Source organism: Mustela erminea, chromosome 18, assembly GCF_009829155.1.
Source record: "Mustela erminea isolate mMusErm1 chromosome 18, mMusErm1.Pri, whole genome shotgun sequence".
NCBI lineage: Eukaryota > Metazoa > Chordata > Mammalia > Carnivora > Mustelidae > Mustela > Mustela erminea.
This window is the reverse complement of record NC_045631.1, coordinates 40534733-40560349: the sequence shown is the minus strand read 5'-3', so window position 1 is coordinate 40560349 and position 25617 is coordinate 40534733. Positions and strand designations below refer to the sequence as shown.

General features: G+C 39.8%; 1 protein-coding gene across 1 annotated transcript; it reads left to right on the top strand.

Annotated features, from left to right (window-relative positions):
- The first annotated feature begins 206 nt into the window (after positions 1-206).
- KRT24 (keratin 24) lies at positions 207-4786 on the top strand. The gene is made up of 8 exons (XM_032322347.1): positions 207-1032; positions 1833-1915; positions 2424-2580; positions 2842-3003; positions 3103-3228; positions 3549-3766; positions 4131-4243; positions 4441-4786. Exons 1-8 carry the CDS (start codon positions 370-372, stop codon positions 4542-4544), a joined length of 1626 nt encoding a protein of 541 aa, XP_032178238.1. The 5' UTR covers positions 207-369; the 3' UTR covers positions 4545-4786.
- Positions 4787-25617: the final 20831 nt, after the last annotated feature.

The following is a 25617-nucleotide window of genomic DNA, read 5'->3' as shown; positions in this document are numbered from 1 at the left end:
AGTTGGGAAATCATGAAGCAAAATGAATGGAATTACACTTTCAGGAAAGAATTCTAAGTCATCGAAACCTCTGAAAGATTAAAACTGTAATTCTGGGGGAAAAAAAAAAGTTTTTGTTTTGCTCCACCTCTTTTTTTTTTTTTCTTGATAGAGTAAATGCCCTGAGGCTCTGACCTAGCTTCAGAAAAAGAGCCAGTAGAGTGGGTTCCAACTGCAGATTAGCAAAACTGTAATAGGGATTAAGAAGTGACACAGAAAAGGAACACCCTGAAAGTGTGTATATAAGGGCCAAAAAGACAGCTTGCAAATACGGGCTTCAGAGTCACCTCTCCTCTTCCCCGGAACGAGCTAAGCATTTGCAGGAGTACCATGTCTTGCTCTTCTCGAGTCTCCTCTTCCAGGGCTGGAAGCAGCGGCATGGTCAGGGTGTCTGCTGGTGGGAGCAGCTTCAGCAGTGGAAGCAGATGCGGTCTGGGGGGTGGCTCTGCCCGGGGCTTCCGAGGAGGAACCGGTAGCTGTGGCCTGAGTGGGGGATCGACCAGTGGCTTTGGAGGTAGCTTTGGGGGAGGTTTTGGTAGCTGCTCAGGAGGGGGTGGTTTGGGAGGAACTGCAGGCTCTGGGGCTGGCTTTGGAGGAGGTTCTGGCTTTGGTGGCGGTTCTGGCTTTGGTGGGGGGTCTGGCTTTGGTGGGGGTTCTGGCTTTGGTGGGGGGTCTGGCTTTGGTGGGGGGTCTGGAATTGGTGGCGGTGCTAGTGGAGGCTTCTACAGCTACGGCGGTGGAATGGGGGGTGGTATGGGAGGTGGTGTTGGCGATGGGGGCCTTTTCTCGGGAGGTGAAAAGCAAACCATGCAGAACCTCAATGACCGCCTGGCCAGTTACCTAGACAAGGTCAGAGCCCTGGAAGAGGCCAATACGGATCTGGAGAACAAAATCAGGGAGTGGTATGAGAAATTTGGGCCTGGATCTGGAGATGGTGGATCTGGAAAAGATTACAGCAAATACTATCCAGTCATTGAAGATCTCCGGAACCAGGTGAGACACTATCCACGACCGAGTTTCTATTATTTCTGTATCTTTTGCTCTTATTCAGACCATATACTGTAATGAAGATTTCAAGTCAAGGAATTATTTAAAGACATATTTGCTTGCTGTACATGTAAAATGGGACTTGGTATGTTTTAACTATGACAGTACTGTATATGACATCCAACCATACTAATTATCTGTTTGCATCTCAAATTTGAGTGTTTCTACATAAGAGCAAAATTTATATAACGCGAGACAGCTAATTAACAGGTACATACAAGAATGGTGGCAATGAGTCAACACCAGCTTAATCTAATGTTTTCCGATTAATTCTGGCAGGTCGACATATTTTAGTGTCTTGCTATATTTAAATCATCTTTACAGCTACTTTTCTTCTTAGGAAATCTGGTGCAAATACTGTGTGAGGAGAATCTGAAATGTTTACCCACCATTGTATGGGAAATATTTTTTTAAAGACTTTTTAGAAGTAAAATTCATTTTTTTGTACTATTTTCTGAAAGAATTTATAGATTAACTGATTCTCCAAAGCAAAAGAAATAAGCAGAGGGCTGTGCTCTATAAAACAATGTTTCATGCCTATTCCAGTAAATGTGTAAACTGTTACATTTTTGCAGAAAGATGTAGCCCAACAACACCAGATTATCAATAAACATGTCATTACTAAGCACGTTTTCAGAGCAACTTTCCTTTAAATGCCAACGCAAAGGACATCTACCCTCACAGAGGGGCATGCAGACACCGGTAAAAAGTATCCATGATGCATTCACTATTATTGCTTTTTCCAGATCATTACTGCAAGTATTGAAAATGCTGGGATCGTTCTGCAGATCGACAATGCCAGATTGGCCGCTGATGACTTCAGAATGAAGTAAGAAAAGAGAAGACTTGCAAATGTTGTGGGAGAAATAAAATGCAATCTGTCTGTTTCACTTATTCTAAATTTAAAGAACTATGTTTTAGGAGATCAAGACCTAAATTTACAAACATTCCAAGAGTAAATTTTTAAAAAGCACCACTCCGCTCCAACAAGGAAACAAAAAGAGAGGCAAATTAAGGATGAAATTTTTGTTCTAAAAAATATTAGCCGTCAATAGAATTAATACTCACTTCACAATTTTCATTCCAGGGGAATCATTCCTAAGAGAAAACTTAGTAGCCTTTTTTTTAATCAAATAGCTCAGGAGGGGGTGCGTGGCTGATTCACTCAGAGGAAAATGGAACTCTTGATCTCGGTCAGAGTCGTGAGTTCAAGCCCTGCGTTAGGCGTAGAGATTACATAAATAAACCGAGAGTTCAGAGGAAAAATCTTTTTCTTCACTATGCTAGAATTGATGGATTTGAAATGCTCTGACCTGTCCTTCTGTTATCCTTTCCAGGTACGAGAATGAGCTGTATCTCCGGCAGGCCGTGGAGGCCGACATCAATGGCCTGCGGAAAGTTCTGGATGACCTGACTATGACACGCTCTGACCTGGAGATGCAGATCGAGAGCCTCACCGAGGAACTGGCCTACCTGAAAAAGAACCACGAGGAGGTAGGAACACATTCCACGTTATTAAAGGACCCTGGCCTAGCCCACATCATTCTGTAAAAATAAAATACGTTTTCTCTAAATGGATTTCTGACACCTATGATCGAGGAAACAAGTAGTCATGAGCAAATTATATCTGACTTTAGTGGCAAGCAGGGGCAGCCTGTTGTAGTGTCCCACTTTCGGTTTTTTTGTTGGCTATGCACATTTTAAGAAGTCTTTGCTTTCCTCTTTTTATCACCTTGGTGTTTCTCTTCACGCTAGGAAATGAAGAGCATGCAAGGAAGCTCCGGAGGGGACGTGACCGTGGAAATGAACGCTGCCCCAGGGACTGACCTGACCAAGTTACTGAATGACATGAGGGCGCAGTATGAGGAGCTGGCTGAGCAAAACCGCCGCGAGGCCGAGGAGCAGTTCAACAAACAGGTAGATCATCACTGCTGGATGCCCGAGCCCGCGGTCACATGCAGGCCACCTCCTCCCAGTTCTTCAGCCTGCCCTGACGGCATTTGCTTTTTTCTCTAGAGTGCATCGCTGCAAGCACAAATTTCTACAGATGCCGGGGCAGCCAGTTCCGCCAAGAATGAGATAACAGAACTGAAACGTACTCTGCAAGCTCTGGAAATTGAGCTTCAGTCCCAAATGGCCATGGTGAGTGCAAAGAGGTTTGCAACATCTCCAACAGGCAGTTAAGCGATCCCGTGTTCTTTCTTTGCCAAGATGTTCCACTTGGCACATAATGAAAGCAGCATTAGGAGAGCTCATTTGTGGTTATAGAAAGCATAAACATTCCAGTTCAAGATCATATACTTCTGTAGAAGATTCGGCTTAAAGAAAAACAGTTACGCCAACAAAAAAATAAGGAACCAATCATAGAACACCCTAAGTTGTCACTTGAAGGTGTACTTCTTTTAGCACCTTATAAAAGGGGAGTTTTGCATCACGAGGTTTTGATTTGCTTTTTCTCTTAGAAAAGCTCCCTGGAGGGAACCCTGGCTGACACAGAAGCTGGCTACATGGCTCAGCTGTCAGAAATCCAGATGAAGATCAGCAGCCTGGAGGAGCAGATCTGCCAGATCCGAGGCGAGACCGAATGTCAGAACGCAGAGTACGAGCAACTTCTGAACATCAAGACCCGCCTAGAGATGGAGATTGAGACCTACCGACGCCTGCTCGATGGGGAGGGAGGGTGAGTGAAAGTTATGAACCCACTCAGTGCATTCCTTGGTGTACTTCTGTTATGAAACCAAAAAGGAGTCTGAGGGCTGGACTTGGTTTAAAAAGTCACAGTGGGGCACCTGGGTGGCTCAGTTGGTTAAGCATCTGACTCTTGATCCTAGCTCAGGTCTTGATCTCAGGGTCATGAACTGAAGCCCTGTGTTGGGCTCCATGTCCATCTTAAATAATAATAATAATGATGATGATGATGATACAAAGTCACAGAGACTCAGTCCAATCCAAAAATATTTACCTTCATCATGGAGAGCCCCCTGCATGGTGGATTTCTCCCACCTTTGCAAACTACAAAGGAAAACAATTCTTTTTTCCTCTAGGGGTTGTGGTTCTGGAGGATCTGATCTTAGAAACTCAGGATCCAGAAGGACAGGATCCAGAAACATGGGATCTGGTGACTCGAGATCTGGAAGCTGTTCTGGCCAAGGAAGAGGTAAACACTCCTTAGTGTTCATGATCATCTTATAATTTAAAAGTAAAGGCATGCTTCTCTTGTCTTGTAAAAAGCATATACTACTGTTTACAAAATCTTAACCCGAGAGAACTTACTTAAAGAATGCATTTGAATGTCTCTTGATCTGGGTTTATGTGATCGTTTCCAGACTGACATTGTGATTCTGTGACTTTCAGATCCAAACAAGACCAGAGTGACTAAGACCATCGTGGAGGAGGTGGTGGATGGCAAAGTCATCTCATCTCAAGTGAGCAATGTGTCTGAGGTGAAAGTGAAATAAGCAATTTCCAGATCAGCAAGAGTGTCTTTCAGAGAAAAATCGAAGGACACAAATGAAGAAATCACATCAATCCTGCCATCTTTCTGGATAACTTCAGGAAGAATTTCCATCCAGAAGTAGATGACCATGCATTTTTTTCGCATCCTCTTTTCTTTTCTTACTAGAACACTCTTGAAAAAGTTGAAATAACAACTTTGCTCTAATTGTTTTCATGCTTCAATAAACTTACTTTTGCAAGTTAACTAAATGCTTCCTGAAATTTTTAAAGAAGTTCAATATTTTACCTAGAAATAAAGCTATCAGTTACGATCTCTCCTCACTATTGTGTTACTAATATTAATTCATTATTTATATAAGACCCTCTTCATAAAAATCAAGATTGGAGCTATTTGGTATGTGGGCATTTCTAGCAACATCCCACTGGAACCCAGTGATAACTAAAATTAGACTTCAGCATCCCTGAAGATTTCTGAAAACCTTGAAAGCCCCAAAGAGAAAAGATCTCAGATACTTGTACCCTTACAAAATCTAGCCACACCTCTAGCCAAAAACGGCCACTTAGCCAAACAGATGTCTCCTTTTCCTACTCTTCATTGTTGAAGTTCTTACCCCCGGGTTATCCACATGGCTCCATCTCGTCTTACTTGGGATAATGAAGCCTGTTAAAGTAGGTCAGGAGGTGGTACAGGGTCAGTCCCAGGAAGAACCAGACACAGGACAAAGCTAAGCTGGTTAAGGTCTTTTCCATAAGGAATTTAATAAGACCAGATCCACAAATTAGAGAATCAACCCCACAAGCCAGTCCTCGAGAAAAGAACTTGAAACTTGGCATGAAAAGCCAAATTTAAAATTGCAAAGAATAAACGTGAACATAATTTAGGCAAATCATACCTTCAAATATAAAATCAATAAAAGCTGTACGAGGGTGTCAAACTTCAATAATCAAAAATAATCCAAAAAATGTAGCTTTTCATTTGCTAGGCTTATTGAATAGAACCTGCAGGGACACTAAGACTTCGACTTAAACAGATAACCAGAGAACAAAGTTAATAGCTAAGCACAAAACCACAACTCAAAAAGAGCAACATCGTCTTGAGTCAAACATATGTTTCCCATCAAGCCATTACAGTAAATTAAAACTTAGATGTTTTTCCTGTACTGAAAAGTTCAGAAATGTGAACCAGCTGATCTAGGCTAGATCAATGCAGAAAGGACACGAATGGAAACCAGTCGTGTGCAGTCTCCGGCCCCAGGTCACCGTGGCCACATCGGGGAAGCCTCTCTCCATGAGTCTTCCCAAATGTAGTCTTCTAGTCCTGTACCACCTGGTACCTATGTTGATGGCTAGTATTATTCTCATGTCAAAGCAACAAGACTCAGCTTCTCTGAAAACCATCGTCCTGTGTTTCCTTGGCATGCACTAAGATGCTGCATTTGTACTAAATGATCATTTGTAGAAAAGGCCAGAACATACTGAGATGCAGTAGGGTCTGTTTCAAACATTTCAATTTTTAGACCTGAAATTACTGAACCATTAGGATCATGAAATTTACTCAGAGTACTGAATAAAATGTTCAGGATAGGGTATTCACACATTATGACCTACTCTAAAACCACTTCAAAACCACATGACATAAAACAGCATATGTTTTATTCTGGAACTCTAAAGTTAATAATCTATCAACTTGAGAGTGAACTTACTCATGATGAGAAGGAGAGCCAGTGCCTACTAGCATAAGAATTTTCATCTGTTGACTTTTGATCCAGACATTCGTGTGGTTGTTCTTGTCATTCTGACCTCAAGGGCCAATGGGCAAGAATGGACATGGTATCCATTCTCACAAAGATCAGAAGCAAGAAACAAGGTTTGTAGTAGGCAGAGAAGAGGAAACAGCCAATAGATTTGAGAGTCTATGGAAAGGAGCCTAAACTTGCTTAATGACTTCATGGAATTAGATGTTGTTCAAAAGACCTACAAAAGAAGACAAAGTGATGAATATAAATCACCCAGAACATAGCTCATAAGTAATATTTTCCAAATAACCTCCTCAATTAACAAAATGCTACTGCATGTAATGCACTTTTAAAAATTATCAGTGGCTCAAATGGGACACTTGGAAAATATTGGTCAAGCCCTTTTAAAAACAATTTACTCCTTTGTAGTATCAATGGCAATATGAAATGATAAAGTGGAAAGGAGCAAACGCTGAGATAACACTTCAACCAATTGTTTTTATATTTGCATTTAAAGCCATTTAAATAAAGAGGACAAGCCCAGAATGTATCACTAATCTGTCACATGCAAAGTACATGGATTCCTGGGGAGTGGGCCTGAGGGGAGGGGGTGTTGGGGGACGGGGGTTGTTTATTTCATTAACCAAATAACAACAAACATGAAAGCATACAGGAGGAGCTCATTAAAACTGCAATAAGACTGCCTCACCTCACGCCAGCTTGCTTCTTACCGACACCGCAGAGCTGGGGAGTGTTTCAAAACATGACAACCTCTGCCGATTCATTCTAACACCCTAACCTTAGAAACATGCCCTGCATCTAGCTTTACTCACTGCTTGCAGCTAGCTGTAAAATAAATGACTTCAAATGACTTTTGTATTAGTTTGCCTAAGACCAAGAAGTCAGATTTCTAAGTCTCTGTGATGGTTTTTATGCAAACAATGGCTTTGTGTCACCGTTTCAAGACAAGGTCACTGTGCTTTCCCCACTGAGTGTTCCACACCCAAAAGTTTCCAGGAAGTTTCAATATCACTGCTGGTGATATCTATCACAATAATAACAACATAAAAATCATAATTTCTTTCAAACTTTTATATTTAAGATTTTATTTTTAAGTAATCTCTGCACCCAATGTGGGACTCCAACTTACAACCTGAGATCAAGAGTCATGTGCTCTACTGACCAAGCCAGCCAGGCGCCCCTGCAGTTTTATTTATTTATTTTTTGCTTTTTTTTTTTAATTTTATTATTTTATTTTAATTCAATTAATTAACATACATTGCATCATTAGTTTCAGAGATAGAGTTCAGTGGTTCATTAGTTGTATATAACACCCAGCGCTCATTACCTCATGCGCCCTCCTTAATGCCCATCACCTAGTTACCCCATCCCCCCAGACCCTCCCCTCCTGCAAACCTCAGTTTGTTTCCTATGGTTAAGAGTCTCTTATGGTTTGTCTCCCTCTCTGATTTCATCTTGTTTTATTTTTTCTTCCCTTCCCCTATGCTCCTCTGTTTTGTTCCTTAAATTTGACATATGAGTGAGATCATATGATAGTCTTTCTCTGACTGACTTATTTCACTTAGCATAATATCCTCTACTTCCATCCATGTTGTTGCAAAGCAAAAATTCATATTTTTTGATGGCTGAATAATATTCCATTATGTATATACCACATCTTCTTTATTCATTCATCTTCCTGTAGATATCTGGGCTCTTTCCACACTTTGGCTATCGTGGACAATGCTGCTATAAGCATTTGTGTGCACATGCCCCTTTGGATCACTACATTTGTATCTTTGGGGTAAATAGCCAGTAGTGCAATTGCTGGGTGGTAGGGTAGCTCTATTTTCAACTTTTTGAGGAACCTCCATACTGTTTTCCAGAATGGCTGCACCAGCTTGCATTTCCACCAACATTCTAAGACAGTTCCCCTTTCTCTGCATCCTCTATTGTTTCCTGACATTACTTTTAGCCATTCTGACCAGTGGTACCTCTTCCCTTAGCGGTTTTGATTTGCATTTCCCTGATACTGAGCAATGTTGAGCATTTTTTCATGCATCTGTTGGCCATTTGGATGTCTTCTTTGCAGAAATGTCCATTGCCCATTTCTTGATAGATTATTTGTTCTTTGGGTGCTGAATTTGATAAATTCTTTCTAGATTTTGGAAACTAGCCCTTTATCTGATAAAACATTTGCAAATATCTTCTCCCAATCTGTAGGTTGTCTTTTGGTTTTGTTGACTATTTTCCTTTGCTGTGCAAAAGCTTTTTATCTTGATGAAGTCCCAATAGCTCATTTATGCCTTTGTTTCCATTGTCTTTGGAAATGTGTCTAGCCAGAAGTTGTTGCCGCCAAGATCAAAGAGGTTGCTACCTATGTTCTCTTCTAGGATTCTGATGGATTCCTGTCTCACACTTAGGTCTTTCACTCATTTTGAGTTTATTTTTGTGTATGGTGTAAGAAAATGGTCCAATTTCATTCTTCTGCATGTGGCTGTCCACCTCACAGAGTTTTAAAAAGTTGACTGGTGGGGTGCCTGGGTGGTGCGGTCAGTTGGGCACGCAATTCTTGCTTTTGGCTAGAGTAGTATTCTCAGGGTCGTGAGATTGAGCCCTCCCCCTTGGGCTCCATGCTCACTGTGGAGTCTGCTTGTGATTCTCTTTTCTTCTCCCTCTGTTCCTCCCACTTGTGCTCTCTCTCTCTCTCTCTCTAAAATAAATAAATCTTTAAAAAATAATAATAAATACAAACTTTTACATTTGACTTTTATTCCAATCTCCCACCCAGAATATAAATTCTTCCAGAAAGGTTATTCTAGGCCTCCAGTCTCTGGTTGAAGGTGCCCAGAACTCGCAAAGTTAGCGACTTGGGAAGGCAGATCATTCAATTTAAGAATAGGTATAAAGTTAGAAGTGGTTTCCTTACACAGAGCCATATCTGTCTCCCTGTGTAACTTGAGGCAATTTGATCCTGGTTCAAGACTTTGGAGTTATTTTTAAACGGCCACGTGTCTTTTCTTTTCTAAACAAAAGTCCCAATTTCTTGAGCCATGCCTCCTCGGACACTGTTTCCATATTCCTCATTAACTAGACCACACACATTGGCTATTATGGACATATTTGGAATTAATTAGTCCTTTTAAACTATGGCACCCAGAACTAAACACAAAGATCAAGAGTCGTGGAAGAATGACCCCTGGGCTTGTGTAAATCTTTTGATATGGTCTAACTTCAGCAGCCAAGGCATGTTCACAATTGTTGAGCTAGACCTTTTACAGAGAAACTTTATCCTTTCTTTTATTCCCCCTTTCTTTTTTAACTCATGGAACTTCCTTTTATTCTTCTACTTGCTTCACAAACTCTTACCAGTTGGGGGTCATCATTTTACCCTGGAAGTTTTTAAAATATATTTTTGATTCTCTTATTCAACATATTAATTTTGTTTGTATCGCTTAGAAAAAAAAGCACAAGGAAATTGGAAAATGCAAGCCATATCACAACAAAGATCCCTCCTGCCAATCACAAATATCAGCTTAACATCAGTGTTTCCTAAATAAGCCATCTGAATATTTTATTCTGTGTTAAATTGTTTCAGTGTTAACAAAAGTGTTAATAAATGTTTACTTGGTGAGTAGGGTGTTTGAAGACATAGAACAGGCTCAGAGCTCCCTTAAGTAAAGGAAGCAAGAAGCAAAGGCATACAGGGAAAGAACACCAAGTGACACCAAATTTATTTACCAAAAAATATTGTATTTCTAGTGTGACAGCTTTAGTTAAAGATGATGATAGATAGATAGATAGATTTATTTCACTACCTCTGACAATACACATAATGAAGAAGAATGTATTTTGTAATATGGAAATCAGGGAAGAGGGGTTTCCCTTTATAAAAAGGCATCTGGAGAGAGGAAGTAGGGTATGTTATGCTTGTCATCTCCAAGTTTACGTAATCTGATGTAATTCAAAATCTGCATATGTTGGATTTACCTGCAGAAGAAATAAGGGGCAGCCACAGCAGAGGTTTACAAGGACCTGGAAAAACTTAAAAGCTTGCTGTTTAATAGTAAATCAAACGTCATAGCATAGCAATTCCTCCTTTTCTCTAACTTTCTCAGAGGTCTTATACTTTCATTAAATAAGAATCTATGGTTAGGTATTATTAATCACTTCAAAAGCCCAAGGTAGGCTTTAAGGAAAATGTTTAACTTAAAATTTTATTTTCTTACAATGGGCAAAAGCAAGAAAAAAATAAAAGAAGATGATTAAAAGGAATCTGACCTATTTTTTCTTCCTATATTCTATTCTTAAAACCATATACGTAGGGTAAGGACTTACTGCTGTTACTTCACCAGAAATCCCTAAAATTGGTTTCAGATACCTTCATCCGAAAAGACGGTATATTTATCATCTAATTCCAAAGGAAAATAGTTTTTTTAAGCACAGGCATCAAAAATGCATGAGGACAGAAATCAATAAGTGAAAATACAAGTAGGCTGATAGCCTGCAAACGTTATATGCTTCACTTCTCCAGCGTGAGGCGTTTTCAGTGCTTTCAAATAAATAAGATGCTCTATGGAGTTTCACAAACAATTAACAAAACATTGACTTAGTATTACAGATGTCTTTGAAAATCCTTTAGGTGACGGTATCAGAGAGGAAACACCCACTTTATCAGCTAGAATAGGAGATACCAACTGATAACTCCCTAACACTCTCCTGGAGGTTGGGCTTTGCAGGATTGAAACCCTTCCACCCTGTCACATTTTGCCCCAAAATCTAGTCTATGGCAATTAGATTCTGATCATAGGAAAGGAAAAATCCTGGGGGGCTGAGGGGAGATAGGGGGTGGCTCCTCAGGCTTCTCCTTTTCGCACCAACTTTGGGGGTGCCAGGTAGGGAGGAGGGGAGAGGAGGTCACTCTGTGATAATGAGAAGGATACAATGTGACCATCTCATGGTCCGCAGGACAAGAGGGCACCATGGAGCCCGCAAGCCATTCACTTGAATCCAGTATCCGTTCCTGATTAAAACGCTTCAAAGTATAGGGATAGAGGGAACATTCCTGAACTTTATCAAATCTATCTATGAAAGACCCACAGCAAATATCATCCTCAATGGGAAAAAGCTTGCAGCCTTCCCGTTGAGATCAGGAACAAGACGAGGATGCCCACTTTCACCACTCTTGTTCAACATAGTATTAGAAGTCCTAGCAACAGCAATCAGACAACAAAGAGAAATAAAAGGTATCCAAATTGGCAATGAAGAAGTCCCAACTCTCTCTCTTCGCAGATGACATGATTCTTTATATGGAAAACCCAAAAGACTCCACCCCCAAACTACTAGAACTCATACAGCAATTCAGCAACGTGGCAGGATACAAAGTCAATGTGCAGAAATCGTGGCTTTCTTATACACTAACAATGAAAATACAGAAAGGGAAATTAGAGAATCGATTCCATTTACTATAGCACCAAGAACCATAAGATACCTGGGAATAAACCTAACCAAAGAGGTAAAGGATCTGTACTCGAGGAATTACAAAACACTCATGAAAGAAATTGAGAAAGACACAAAAAGATGAATATAAAATCAAAGCAGGGTATAAGAAATTTGGACCTGGGGCAATGGTCAAGAAGTAAAACAGGACTAAAGAAGTATCACCAGATAACTGAGGAACTTAAAAACAAGGTAAGAAATTTTGCTGCTGCTGGACAACAGAATAGGAAAAGTGACAAAATATGAAAAGATGGGAGACCATCTGACACCGTTACCCATTCTTTCCTCAATTTAACCAGATTAAGGAGTTTAATAAGCAACAGAATGTCCTTCTTAGCTATGTTCAGTTGTTGTTGTTGTTTTTCTAACTTGCTTACTTTTCTATAGGTTATGTTCTGGAAGGAATTACAGAAATGTTTCGAAAATACTTAAAATTAAACTAAGTAAATTGCCTGCAGTTGTTGTATCCTCAAAAGAAGAGATAAATGCTAGAAAGATACAGTTAGAGAACTATTTAATGTATTTGTTCTTAAAGAACACATACTTATAAAATTTCTGTGAAGACCCCGACACAGGCTTTGTTAAATACCAGTGTGCATGAGGTGCCTGGGTGGCTCAAGTCATGATCTCAGGATCATGGGATCAAGCCCCACATCGGGCTCCCTGCTCAGCAGGAAGCCTACTTCTCCCTCTCTTACTCCCCATCCTTGTGTTCCCGCTCTCTGTCAAATAAGTAAATAAAATCTTAAAAAAAAAAAGTGAACAATCTCCCTTCTTAAAGAACTTCAGAATGCAGAACTTCAGAATGTGAGTGCAACGAACAGCTTTTTGTGTCCTGTTGTCCATATATCAAATGCAACCATGAGCAACACCAGACTTGACAGTGTAAAATGAGTCCCTGAACGCTTCAGACAGAAGTAAGGTGTGGTTATCTTTAAGAGCACAATGGAAAACATAGGCTGTGAAGAGAAGCAGTAGGGGACACGAGGCTTATTTTTTTCCTGGAATTACAAGTGACAAAAGGAGTATTGTTCTTCTTAGAAATAAATGAAATCCTAAAGATGGAAAAATATTTTAGCTGAATACACCAGAGAAGGCCATTATCTACAAAAACGTCATGGTGGTTCTATATTCAAAGAATCATCACCTAGTTTGTAAGTAAGAGCTTTTATGAATTGGGTTTTGTTTTTTTTTTTTTAAAGATTTTATTTATTTATTTGACAGACAAAGATCACAAGTAGGCAGAGAGGAAGGCAAGGGGTGTGGGGAAGCAGGCTCCCTGCTGAGCAGGGAGCCCAGTGTGATTCGGAGCTCGATCCCAGGACCCTGAAATCATGACCTGAGCTGAAGGCAGAGGCTTTAACCCACTGAGCCACCCAGGTGCCCCAAACTGGGTATATTTTAAGTGAGGCTCCTAAAAAGTACCATTTATTATGTGTTTCTGAAGATTCTTTAATGCCCTTCTTTACATGTGTGTACAAGGCCCTCGTGAACAAGAGGGAAATAAATTGTGGCAACTGTGTGCTAAGAAATAAAAATGCTAGAGAGTTTTTCCTCAGATAAAAAGATTTTAGCATTTCATTAGTGACGCCATGGTACCCCCCCCCAAATGTGAAAGGTGAATAGCAAATTACATTTTTAAAAAATGTTAAACTGAAGCTTAGTGTTTCTGGAACAGTCCTTTAAAAGACTGTTCAGAATAGAGTATTAACACAAACCTAAAAACCACTTAGAGAAATTGAAACTTTTTTCAGGTTTGAGTCTGAACCGGCCCTGTGCCAGAATGTGGAGGCCAACAGCTACGGCCTGAGCAGAATCTAGGATGACCTCACTTCTTCCAACATGGATCTGGAAATGCAGATTGAAACCTGGTGGAGTAGTTGGCTGATCTCATGAAGAACCATGAAGATGTGTTTGTCCAGAGGCTGAAATGTAACTTGCCTCTTCCTTATTTCCTGTTCTCAATTCCAATCTAATGATGAGGTTAAGTCTTTGTTTGTTTGTTTGTTTGTCAGAATGAGAGAGAGAGAGCATAAGCAGAGGGAGCAGTAGGCAGATGGAGAAGCAGGTTCCAAGCTGAGCATGGAGCCTGATGCTATCTATACTCAACCTCAGGACCCTGAGATCATGACTTGAGCTGAAGACACATGCCCAACCCACTGAGCCACCCAGGAGTCCCAAGGGTAAGGAAAATTCTAATAAATGAAGTGAATTCTAGTGCCATCATGGTTGAATCCCTTGATGGGTTGTTTTCTATTCCAGAAATGGAAGGCCTGCCAGAAACCACAGGCTCTGACAGGCATGTGGAGATGGTCGTCATACCTTTAGCTAACCTACTGAGCTCCTCCATGACGTGATAACTCCCCGTGAAGCCCTAACTGAACAGAATCACCAGGATGCTAAAATTAGGTTCAACATCAAGGTAAACTAGAAACACAGTCAAGGTCAGAAAATTAGGACGACTTCTCTTCCATGATAAACGGCTCTGTTTTATAATGGCATTTCGGAGGAGACTGTTATTTCAGCAGATCGCATCCAATTCTGCTAAGATTCAGATGAATGGGCTGAAGTGGACTATTCAGGCCATGGAGCTAGAACCACAGTCTGCCTGAGCTCCAGTATGTAACAGTCTCCTCCGGGGTGAATATGCCAAAAAACCAATTTGTCCTCACAGGTAATTTCATGATTTCACCTCAACAATAGGTTTCCAAAATATTGCATTCCCTAACAAAATTTATTTTTAAAAGCTCTTGAAATTTTAAGATCTTCAGCTTCTTAGGTACTAACTCAGACAGGAGAGTGTTCATTGATTATACAAAAAATATCTAGAAGCAAAATTAACTGCACATATCCACCCCTATTTTGAAAATACTCCAGCCTCTGAATCAGTTAAGACACCGCAAATGTCAACATGAGCTCACTGTTAGAGAAACACTGGACAGGCTCATTTCCAGAATGAGATCACTTGTTTCTATCTCCAGGTAGGTGGTAAGGCAGGACTCCTGTCTGAAAGCTTAAGAGAATTAATCTAGGTAAAATGTCTTCATGAAGATCCAACTACGATTTCCTTCAATATCAAGGCATATATATGTTGTGTTTTAATTAAGAAGATTTTACACATTTACACTTGAATAACAATGTTTTCCATTTTAAAAAATCAATTTTCAGGGCACCTGGGTGGCTCAGTTGGTTTAACAACTACCTTTGGCTCAGGTCATGATCCTGGAGTCCTGGGATCAAGTCCCACATTGGGCTTCTAGCTCCACAGGGAGTGTGCTCTGACCTTCTCCCCTCTCGTGCTCTCTCTCTCTCTCTCTCTCTCTCTATTTCTCTCAAATAAATAAATAAAATATTTTATTTTTTTTAAGATTTTATTTATTTATTTAACAGACAGAGATCACAAATAGGCAGAGAGGCAGGCATAGAGAGAGGAAGGGAAGCAGGGTCCCCACAGAGAGCCCGATGTGGGGCTCGATCCCAGCATCCCGAGATCATGACCCAAGCTGAAGGAAGAGGTCTTAACCCACTGAGCCACCCAGATGCCCCAATAAATAAAATATTTTTAAAAAATCAATTTTCAGGGGTACCTGGGTGGCTCAGTCAGTTAAGTGTCTGCCTTTGGGTCAGGTCATAATCCCAGGGTCCTGGGATGGAGCTCCACGTCAGGCTCCCTGCTCAGAAGTGAGTCTGTTTCTTCTCTCCCTCTGCCCCTCTGCCCGCTTGTGCACTCTCTCTCTCTCTCTCTTTCTCCCTCAAATAAATAAACAGAATCTTTTTTAAATACACACACATATACATAAATTTTCACTTGTACTACCAAAAGACAAGATTATTTGTGACAGCATTTATCAAGTATCTGATGTTTCAGAAGCTGTGAGAGAGGAAACAAGATAGCAGTGGCATTTCTGTCTTCTGGGAAGCACACTTTAACTACAGGGAAGATTTTACTAAAGTAATAATGCATTAGCTAGTTGCTATATTTTGCATCAACCTGGGAGACCTGAGCCCCAGTCCTAGGTTGTCTCTAAACTCAGACTGTGAGCTTAGATAAGTCACTCTTCTAAATGCATCTATCCCTAGACCTCATTTTTCCTTTATCTATAAAACAAGGGAGTTGGTAATCCATAAGGTACTTTCCAATTCTAAAATCTATAAATCTAGGCAACTAAATTTTTAAAACAATAAAAAAAAAATGAAGGTGGTGAAATGAATTGTTATAGCGAACTAAAGTTAGGTCAGATTCACCCTAATTCAAGGGATTTGCTGAAAATTCTGTAATACACAACATCCAATGTCAGGTTCTAAGGTAGGGTGTATCAACCGTGACATTCTAGACATTTGAGATTGGATAATTTGGAGGCAGGGGGTGGCTGCCTGTACAACTTTATCAGTTATAGTTTATAACTATATCATCTATAGGTTTTATCCACTAGATTCCAGTAGCATCCCCCATCATCCTTTGTGACAACCAAAACATCTCCAAATGTTGCCACATACCCAGAAGAGGAGCAAAGACATTCTTCTGAGAATCAGTGCTCTCATACACAGTCAGCATTTTCATACTCCACAAAAGCAAGTGCTCACCACAGTTTGAAATGCTTGGCTTGGTACAAAACACAAAAGATGAAATGCTCTCCTTTCCTCAAATCTGAAAACTTCACCCCCTTGGGGTCCCTGGGTAGCACAGTCGGTTAAGCATCTAACTCTTGGTTTCCACTCAGGTCATGATCGCAGGGTCTTGAGAACGAGCCCCTTGTTAAGGCTCTGATCTCAGCAAGGAGTTCGCTGAGGTTTCACTCACCCTCTTTCTCCGCCCCTCCTTGGGTGCATGCCGTCTCTCTCTCTCAAATAAATAAATAAATCTTTAAAAAAAAAAAAAATTCACCCCCTTAAACATGGTATCCAAGTGGAAAAGTTATCTCTGTTTCACTTGAAAGAGGAAGGGCTAGAATAGAGGGGGAAAAATGGCTATGCATTGTGTCTTCTTTCTTACAACATGAATAGAAACACTTTCTGATATTCATCTGCCTGAATAACTATTTGTTTCTTCTTTTGTCTGGGAAAAACCTCAAATTTCACAGCATCCTCAGAAAACATGCATGGAAGCCAGGCTGACGGAATCTGACGCCGACTAGCAGGCTCAGCTTTCACAGACCCACATGTGGATACTGACCCTGGAGATCCAGGTCCTCAAGTTCACAGGGAGGTAGAGAGCCAGAGTGCAGGCTGCCAGCAGGACATCAAGATGTGCCTAGAGAATGAAAGGGAGACCCACCACCACCTGCTCCAGGGACAGGGCTGGTAGGTGAGAAGCTGTGAGTTTGGTGAAGAAGAGGAGAAGGTGGGGCTGGGGGCTAGTATAGGAATCTGGTGGCTCCTATTTACATTCTTAATTAAAAGCAACAGTATTATACCACAAGGGCTGAACAAACTTCCATAAGGCCCATCTTGTACCATTTTTTTTTTTAAGATTTTATTTATTTCACACACAGAGAGAGAAATCACAAGTAGGCAGAGGGGCAGGCAGACAGAGAGGGGGAAGCAGGCTCTCCGCTGAGCAGAGAGTCCAATGTGGGACTCGATCCCAGGACCCCGAGATCATGACCTGAGCTGAAGGCAGAGGCTTAACCCACTGAGTCACCCAGGTGCCCGACCATTTTTAATAGCCCCCCTCACCAGCTCTATAAAGGTGGTGACCAAGGCCTTGATTTACAAACCAACTCCCCTCCCCCACTTTCATGCATTGCCATCCCATACAGGACACTCCAGAAATGTTTACTCAACTGAATTCAAGTTTAGGGCAGCACTGTGGTTCTACTGTCCCTGCTCAGGAAACAAGCACATTATATCCAACATACGGTATGCTTAATAGTCATTCGGAGCCACGTAATTCAAAAACAGAATGAATAAAAACACAAAAAGTTAAAAGTCAATGTCTTCAACTCAGTCTTTAAAAACATTCCTGGGTATTACAATTTTTATGACTATCTCAAACAATCAATGTAGAGTATAAGAGATTCTATTTTTCTTTTCAGTTGTGAGTTTGAAACTGGATAAGAAAAGGGAAATAAAATCAAGGGTAAGTTCAATGAGAAAGATTTTCCTTTATCCTATTTCATTTTCTTTGGAGGAATAGTATATTCCAGGGCCAAGAGAATTCAGTTTTCATATGAATTTATCATTTATATTAAGCATTTACAGGCATCTGAAATCAAGGATCTGACTTATGGAATAGTTTCAACTGAGATATTTATCAAAATAGTGTTGTAATTTTTTCTTGGAAATGTACACCTATATAAATGATAATAAATGTCCTAGAAGCTTTTACTACATCATATTCAAATGCTTTCCTTTCAACATTGTTCAACTCAAAATGTGGGGAGATATTTTATTTTATTTTATTTTATCTTAATTTTTGAGAGAGAGCGAGCATGCAGGTATGGGGGCAGAGCGTGAGGGAAACAGAATCTTAAGCATGTTCCACACCCAGTGCAGATCCTGACATGACCCTGAGGTCATCACTGGAGCCAAAATCAAGAGACAAGACACTTAACTGACTGCGCAACCCAGACACCCATGGGGGGACATGTTAATGTACATTTACTTTGAAAGGCCAAAGGATATAAAGAAAGAAAGGAGACAGATTAAATAGATAAAGATACTTCATGGATGACAAAATGTTATGAAACAAGGTTTAAGCTCATAGGCAAGTTGAAGACCATTTTTCAAACTGCAGATTTTGATCTGTTAGTAGATCTTTAAAAATATTAGGTCCCTGATGGCTAGTGATGATGAACATTTTTTCATGTGTCTGATAGCCATTTGTATGTCTTTATTGGAGAAGTGTCTGTCCATATCTTCTGCCCATTTTTTGATATGATTGTCTGTTTTGTGTGTGTTGAGTTTGAGGAGTTCATTATAGATCCTGGATATCAACCTTTGTCTGTACTGTCATTTGCAAATATCTTCTCCCATTCTGTGGGTTGCCTCTTTGTTTTCTTGACTGTTTCCTTTGCTGTGCAGAAGCTTTTGATTTTGATGAAGTCCCAAAAGTTCATCTTCGCTTTTGTTTCCTTTGCCTTTGGAGACATATCTTGAAAGAAGTTGCTGTGGCTGATATCGAAGAGATTACTGCCTATGTTCTCCTCTAGGATTCTGATGGATTCCTGTCCACCAGGGAGATTCAAATTAAAACTACATTGAGATATCACCTTACACCAGTTAGAATGGCCAAAATTAGCAAGACAGGAAACAACATGTGTTGGAGAGGATGTGGAGAAAGGGGAACCCTCTTCCACTGTTGGTGGGAATGCAAGTTGGTGCAGCCTCTTTGGAGAACGGTGTGGAGATTCCTCAAGAAATTAAAAATAGGGGCGCCTGGGTGGCTCAGTGGGTTAAAGCCTCTGCTTTCGGCTCAGGTCATGATCCCAGAGTCCTGGGATCGAGCCCCGCATCGGGCTCTCTGCTCCGCGAGAAGCCTGCTTCCTCCTCTCTCTGCCTGCCTCTCTGCTTACCTGTGATTTCTCTCTGTCAGATAAATAAATAAAATCTTTAAAAAAAAAAAAAAAAGAAAGAAATTAAAAATAGAGCTTCCCTATGATCCTGCCATTGCACTCCTGGGTATTTACCCCAAAGATACAGATGTAGTGAAAAGAAGGGCCATCTGTACCCCAATGTTTATAGCAGCAATGGCCACGGTCGCCAAACTGTGGAAAGAAACAAGATGCCCTTCAATGGATGAATGGATAAGGAAGATGTGGTCCATATACACTATGAAGTATTCTGCCTCCATCAGAAAGGATGAATACCCAACTTTTGTAGCAACATGGATGGGACTGGAAGAGATTATGCTGAGTGAGATAAGTCAAGCAGAGAGAGTCAATTATCATATGGTTTCACTTATTTGTGGAGCATAACAAAAAGCATGGAGGACATGGGGAGTTAGAGAGGAGAAGGGGGTTGAGGTAAATTGGAAGGGGAGGTGAATCATGAGAGACTATGGACTCTGAAAAACAATCTGAGGGGTTTGAAGTGGCGAGGGGTTGGGAGGTCGGGGTACCAGGTGGTGGGTATTATAGAGGGCATGGATTGCATGGAGCACTGGGTGTGGTGAAAAAATAATGATACTGTTATGCTGAAAATAAATAAAATTTTTTTTAATTAAAAAAAATATATTAGGTCCCAGTCAGCATTTTTAAATGGAATGAAACAAAACAGTAAAGTCCATGTTAGCTATGAATGATAAATATTATTTTACAGAAGTTTTGTTTTAATTATATACATGTGCATGTGTGTGTGTTGGTGTTGTGTACTGATGTTACAGTATAAAATGCATTTTTTTTGTGGGTTGCCAAAATAAAGTTGGAAAACTACCCTTTTGTTTTTGTTTTGGGATTTTGAGGGGTTTTTTTGCAACCTGTCTCTACCTCTATCTGTTCATCTTCCATACTGCTGCTAGAACCATCTCCTAAATTTGGATCACATCATTCAGGCACTGTTCCAAGCATTTCATACATGTCAACCAATTCAGTTCTCACTGTGGCCCTATGAGGTAGACTATTAGTATCCCCATTTTACAGATGAGGGAACTAAGACACAGAGTAAGTTAAGTAAGTGGGCCAAGGCAGTCAGTAGGTTACCTTTCCAAGTTTCTGGCACAGGTCCCTCTGTAGATGAATCGACAGTCTAGAAAGAAAAAAGAATATATGTAAATATATAAATAATAAAGCACTAACCATAATTCTGCTGGACTTTATATCAAAACCACTCCAAATCAGTGAAACTTTAAAAAGTAAAGATTGAGGGGCACCTGGGTGGTTCAGTTGGTTAAGTGTCTGACTTCAGCTCAGGTCACGATATCAGGGTCACAGGACCAAGCCCCTTATAGGGTTCCATGCTCAGTGAGGACTGTGCTTGTCCCTCTCCTTCTACCCTTCCCTGCTTGTGCTCTTGCCCTCTCTCTCAAAAAAATAAATAAAATCTTTTTTAAAAAAGTAAAGATCAAAATCAATGAGATTTACATGCTTATCTTTCTATTCAGTAAGTAATCAGTGCCCAATAAAAGAGCTATCTCACTTTTGATTGAAGTGGAATGCTTTATCAATTTCCTTCAAATCCATCAACATAAAATTGATGTTTCATTTTCCATTATTTTTTTCACAGAACCAACAAAAATATTCCAGTACAATTGTTGAAGAATTTGTTGATGGCTATCATTGTCTCATCACAAATAAAAGATGTTCACCAAAGACCAGCTTAAGAAGCATCACACAAATCAGCAACAAGAAGTAAGACAAATCAAAGACCATTTAATCTTGGTCGTGAATGTAGGATAAACCGTGCAATGTTTAGAAAGTCAGACTGAAAGAGATGTGAAGACCATGATACATTCACACAATATTGATCTTTTAACAACAGGAACAAGAAATGTCACCAAGATATTTAGAGACCTTTTTTGGCTTATATACAAGAAAGTCATATGAACAGATTCACTTGATTTTGAAGTTTTTTTAATCTTTGTGAATTTAACAAAAATGAGTACACCTCCAATTCAGGAGGTCTAATGTTGAGGTTTTCAGTTCTGGTCTGAAGCAGTCAACTTGGGCCAAGTGCCTGGCTAAACACTCAAGATACTAAACAATAAGTATGCCCATCTAGAAGCTAACATCTAGCTAGAATGTAAGAGATACCCATGAGAAAGTTCAATGACATCAGAATATCACATAGCACCAAAATTAGTAGTACAGATGATAAGTGCCAAGGGAATTCATAGATGAGAGTTCAATAAGGGCCAGAGAGGCCAAGAAAAGGCTCACAAAGCTCTAAAGTTACAATAATATGATGACAGTCCATACTCATCAGTGAGCAAAAATTAAAAAGACAATATCAAGTGTTGACAAGGATGTGAAGCCACTAGAATATCCTGCAACTGGAACTCAATGTCTACTACTGATGGGAGTATAAATCAGCGCAAACACTTTGGAAAACAGTTGTTATTATCTACTACAGTTGAAGAAGATACACTATGAACCAAAAATGCCTTTCATTCATTCATTCATTCATTCATTCACCAAAGTGAACCCTAAAAGATTAACAGGTAGGATTTCTCAAAGAGAGCTGAAAATGTTTCCCTAATTCTCAAACAATGCTGATTTCAATGACCATCCCTTCCAAGGTATGACTCTCTAGTTTTTCTGGCTACTTGGAGGAGTTTCAAAGGTAATGATTTTTGAGAGTAACTGAGCTTGTCATACCTGCATGTCAACCTATCACCAAATTTAATTTCATTTCAGGAGTCAGCAATGATAAATGTACTGAGCCACTGGTGAGATGAGATACTTGAAAAAAAAAAAAAAGCAATTAAGAAGGAGTTGAAGCTTAATGGATTAGTATAATGAATTTTTCCGAAGGCAACAGTGTGAAAATATTCATAAAAGGTGTGGCAGAATGTGGAATCACTGAAGGGCAACTATTCTGGCCCTACCAACAGTTTTGTTTTTCATATGGACTGGACTAAATTTCAGAAAGTTCATTAATTTCCAAATGTAACTGTTTAAGATTTAAGCCAAAAGACATCTTAAAATGTATTAAACTTTAATTTTTTTTTTAACTGAATAGACCAGTGGCGTAAGAAGCCAAAGAAAAACAAACGTCAAATTGAGGGGCCAAAAAATGAAAGGAAACAAAAAATGTTCACTAATTTCAGAACACTTTGTACCACCAAGGAGTACAGTATTGCAGAAGACTACAGTCTTGAGGAAGTCAGCAACTGTGTTCAGCACTAAATCAGAAAATGAATCATGCACATTTTAAAAAATTTTTTTTAAAGATTTTATTTATTTATTTGACAGACAGAGAGAGATCACAAGCAAACAGAGACAGACAGAGAGCCCAATGTGGGGCCGAATCCCAGTACCCTGAGATCATGACCTGAGCCAAAGACAGAGGCTTAATCCACTGAGCTACCAGTGCCCCTGAATCATACACAGTTTTTTTTAAAGATTTTATTTATTTATTTGACAGAGATCACAAGTAGGCAGAGAGGCAGGCAGAGAGAGAAAGAGAGAGAGAGGAGGAAGCAGGCTCCCCGCCGAGCAGAGAGCCTGATGTGGGACTCGATCCCAGGACCCTGGAATCATGACCTGAGCTGAAGGCAGAGGCTTTAACCCACTGAGCCACCCAGGGGCCCCCATGCACATTTTTAATACCAGATTATTTTTAATAGCTCCAAACTTATTTTTTTTTAAGATTTTATTTATTTGTCAGAGAGAGAGAGAGGAGCGAGAGTGAGCACAAGCAGACAGAGTGGTAGGCAGAGGCAGAGGGAGAAGCAGGCTCCCGGCTGAGCAAGGAGCCCGATGCGGGACTCGATCCCAGGACGCTGGGATCATGACCTGAGCCGAAGGCAGCCGCTTAACCAGCTGAGCCACCCAGGCGTCCCAGCTCCAAACTTATTGATTGCTAAAAAATGTGAAGGTATAGTTAAAAGTAAAAAGGTAATATAACTAAACTATCAAAGTTATCATATAGAATCATATAGTTGAAAAGAAGGGGTTTTGATTTACTCAATCTCTACATTAACACTGAGAATTTATCAAAGAGAATAGGAAATGTTTCCCGAATTTTCCAACATTGCTAACTTCAACGAACATATCATTCAGAGCATGATGGCTAGTTTTGTGGCTGCTTGGGGGCAGGTTTCAAAGATGATGATTTTCAAAGGTCAAAACTACCGATCCCAGCATTTCCTCTAAATGCATAAAATTATTCACGGAAATAGAAGTACAATCTTCACATAAAATTATATGATCTATAGAGATAATTATGTTGCATTAAACTGGGTAATTGCTGGGTATGCTGGATTAGTGTCTTTAATCTGAATACAGCCCACACCCAAGAGGAAAAGATTCTCATTCTATCCTAAATATACAACAGTAATCCCTAAGAGAGCAACGCTTCTCCTGGTTATACAATAAGAAATCCAAACAAACCTGAACCTTGCAATGAACATTTCTCAACATTTTTGAGAGAAGTTTAACAATCTTCAATTAATTTTTAAGACAAGATATAAAGTCAATAAAAGACTATCTATCAAGTCTAAAGGATTAATGGCAAAACCCATTAAATTAGTGGGAGTTGGGACAGGTTCCAAAGAAATATAAAACACGCACTGTGTGCCCTTGAGAATTTCACAATTTAGTTAAGGAGAAAATAATTACCAAGCATTTTGAACCTCATTTAAAGATTATGGAGAAATAAAATTTTTATTAATCTATATATTTTAAATGCCATTCATTTAATACTCAAGGTTAGATAGTATCTTCTATCTGGGGAAATAAATTTTTTAAAAAATTTTTTGTATGCCTAAAATTTCTTTTGCAAAATGTCTCTTTGTTAAAAGCCTGGATGTATCTCTTCTGAGACTCCATTTTTTTTTTTTTTTTTTTGTGGGGTGGTGAGGCGGGGGGAATGTTTGTTATTTATTTATTTAAATTTTGTCTATTTAAAATCACAGTTAATTAACATATAGTATATTATTAATTTCAGAGGTAGATTTCAGTGACTTATCAGTCTTTTTTAAAGTTATTTATTTATTTACTTGACAGAGAGAGCGATACAGTGAGAGAGGGAACACAATCAGGGGGAGTGGGAGAGGAAAAAGCAGGCTTCCCGCCTAGCAGGGAACCCAATGAGGGGCTCAATTCCAGGACCCTGGGATCATGAACTGAGCCGAAGGCAGACCCTTAACAACTGAGCCATCCAGGTGCCCCTGATTTATCAGTCTTATATATTACCCAGTGCCCTCCTTAATGCCCATCACCCAGTTACTCCATCCACCTATCCCCCTTCCCCTTCATGACCTGAGCCAAAGTATTGCAGAAGACTACAGTCTTCAGTTTCCCCTTCAGCAACCCTCAGTTTGTTTCCAGTGATTGAGTCTCATAATTTGTCTCCCTCTCTAATTCTATCTTGTTTTTTTTTTTTTTCCCCTCCCATCCCCTATGGTCCTATTTCTTTCTTAAAATTCTTTTTTTTTTTTTATGAAATTTTAAAAAAATATTTTTATTTATTTATTTGACAGAGAAAGAGAGATCACAAGTAGGCAAAGAGGCAGGCAGAGAGAGAGGGGGAGGCAGGCTCCCCGCTGAGCAGAGAGCCCAATGTGGGGCTCAATCCCAGTACCCTGAGATCATGACCTGAGCCGAAGGCAGAGGCTTAACCCTGTGAGCCACCCAGGTGCCCCTCTTTCTTAAAATTCTGCATATGAGTGAGATCATATGATAATTGTCTTCCTCTGATTGATTTATTTTGCTTAACATAATACCCTCTAGTTCCAACCAGTCATTGCAAATGGCAAGATTTCATTACTTTTGATATACTCCATTGTATATATATATACAATATATTTTCTTTATTCATTCATCTGTTGATGGACATCTGGGCTCTTCCCACAGTTTGGCTGGTTGCAATATTATCCTATAGTTTTCTAAGGTGGTATCACCGGGGAACCTCAGTATGTGGGATTTCCCTGTAGTATTTCTTCCAACTGAATCTACAATTACCTCAAAATAAAAAGTTCAGTAAAAAAGCAAAAAGGTCCTGAATAAATAAACACATGTGTATTATCAACCATCAAACACTAGTCACAGAATACGATAAAAAGAAAAACAGACCAACTATAGAGAAGAAAATTCACAGCTGTATGCAGGGAAAGAGTTACACAGAATTAGGAGACACCTTTGGGTAACTGTGCAGAAGACCCGTCTGGTCTTCTGGGTACAGTGGAAAACCTGTGAGATGAGCCTAAGTAAAAAACAAAACAAACAAACAAACAAAAAAA

Coding starts and splice junctions, on each gene's coding strand:
- KRT24 (XM_032322347.1), top strand. CDS start 370: ATGTCTTGCTCTTCTCGAGTCTCCTCTTCCAGGGCTGGAAGCAGCGGC. Junction 1,916..2,423: donor GCTGATGACTTCAGAATGAA/GTAAGAAAAGAG, acceptor TATCCTTTCCAG/GTACGAGAATGAGCTGTATC. Junction 3,004..3,102: donor AGGAGCAGTTCAACAAACAG/GTAGATCATCAC, acceptor TTTTTTCTCTAG/AGTGCATCGCTGCAAGCACA.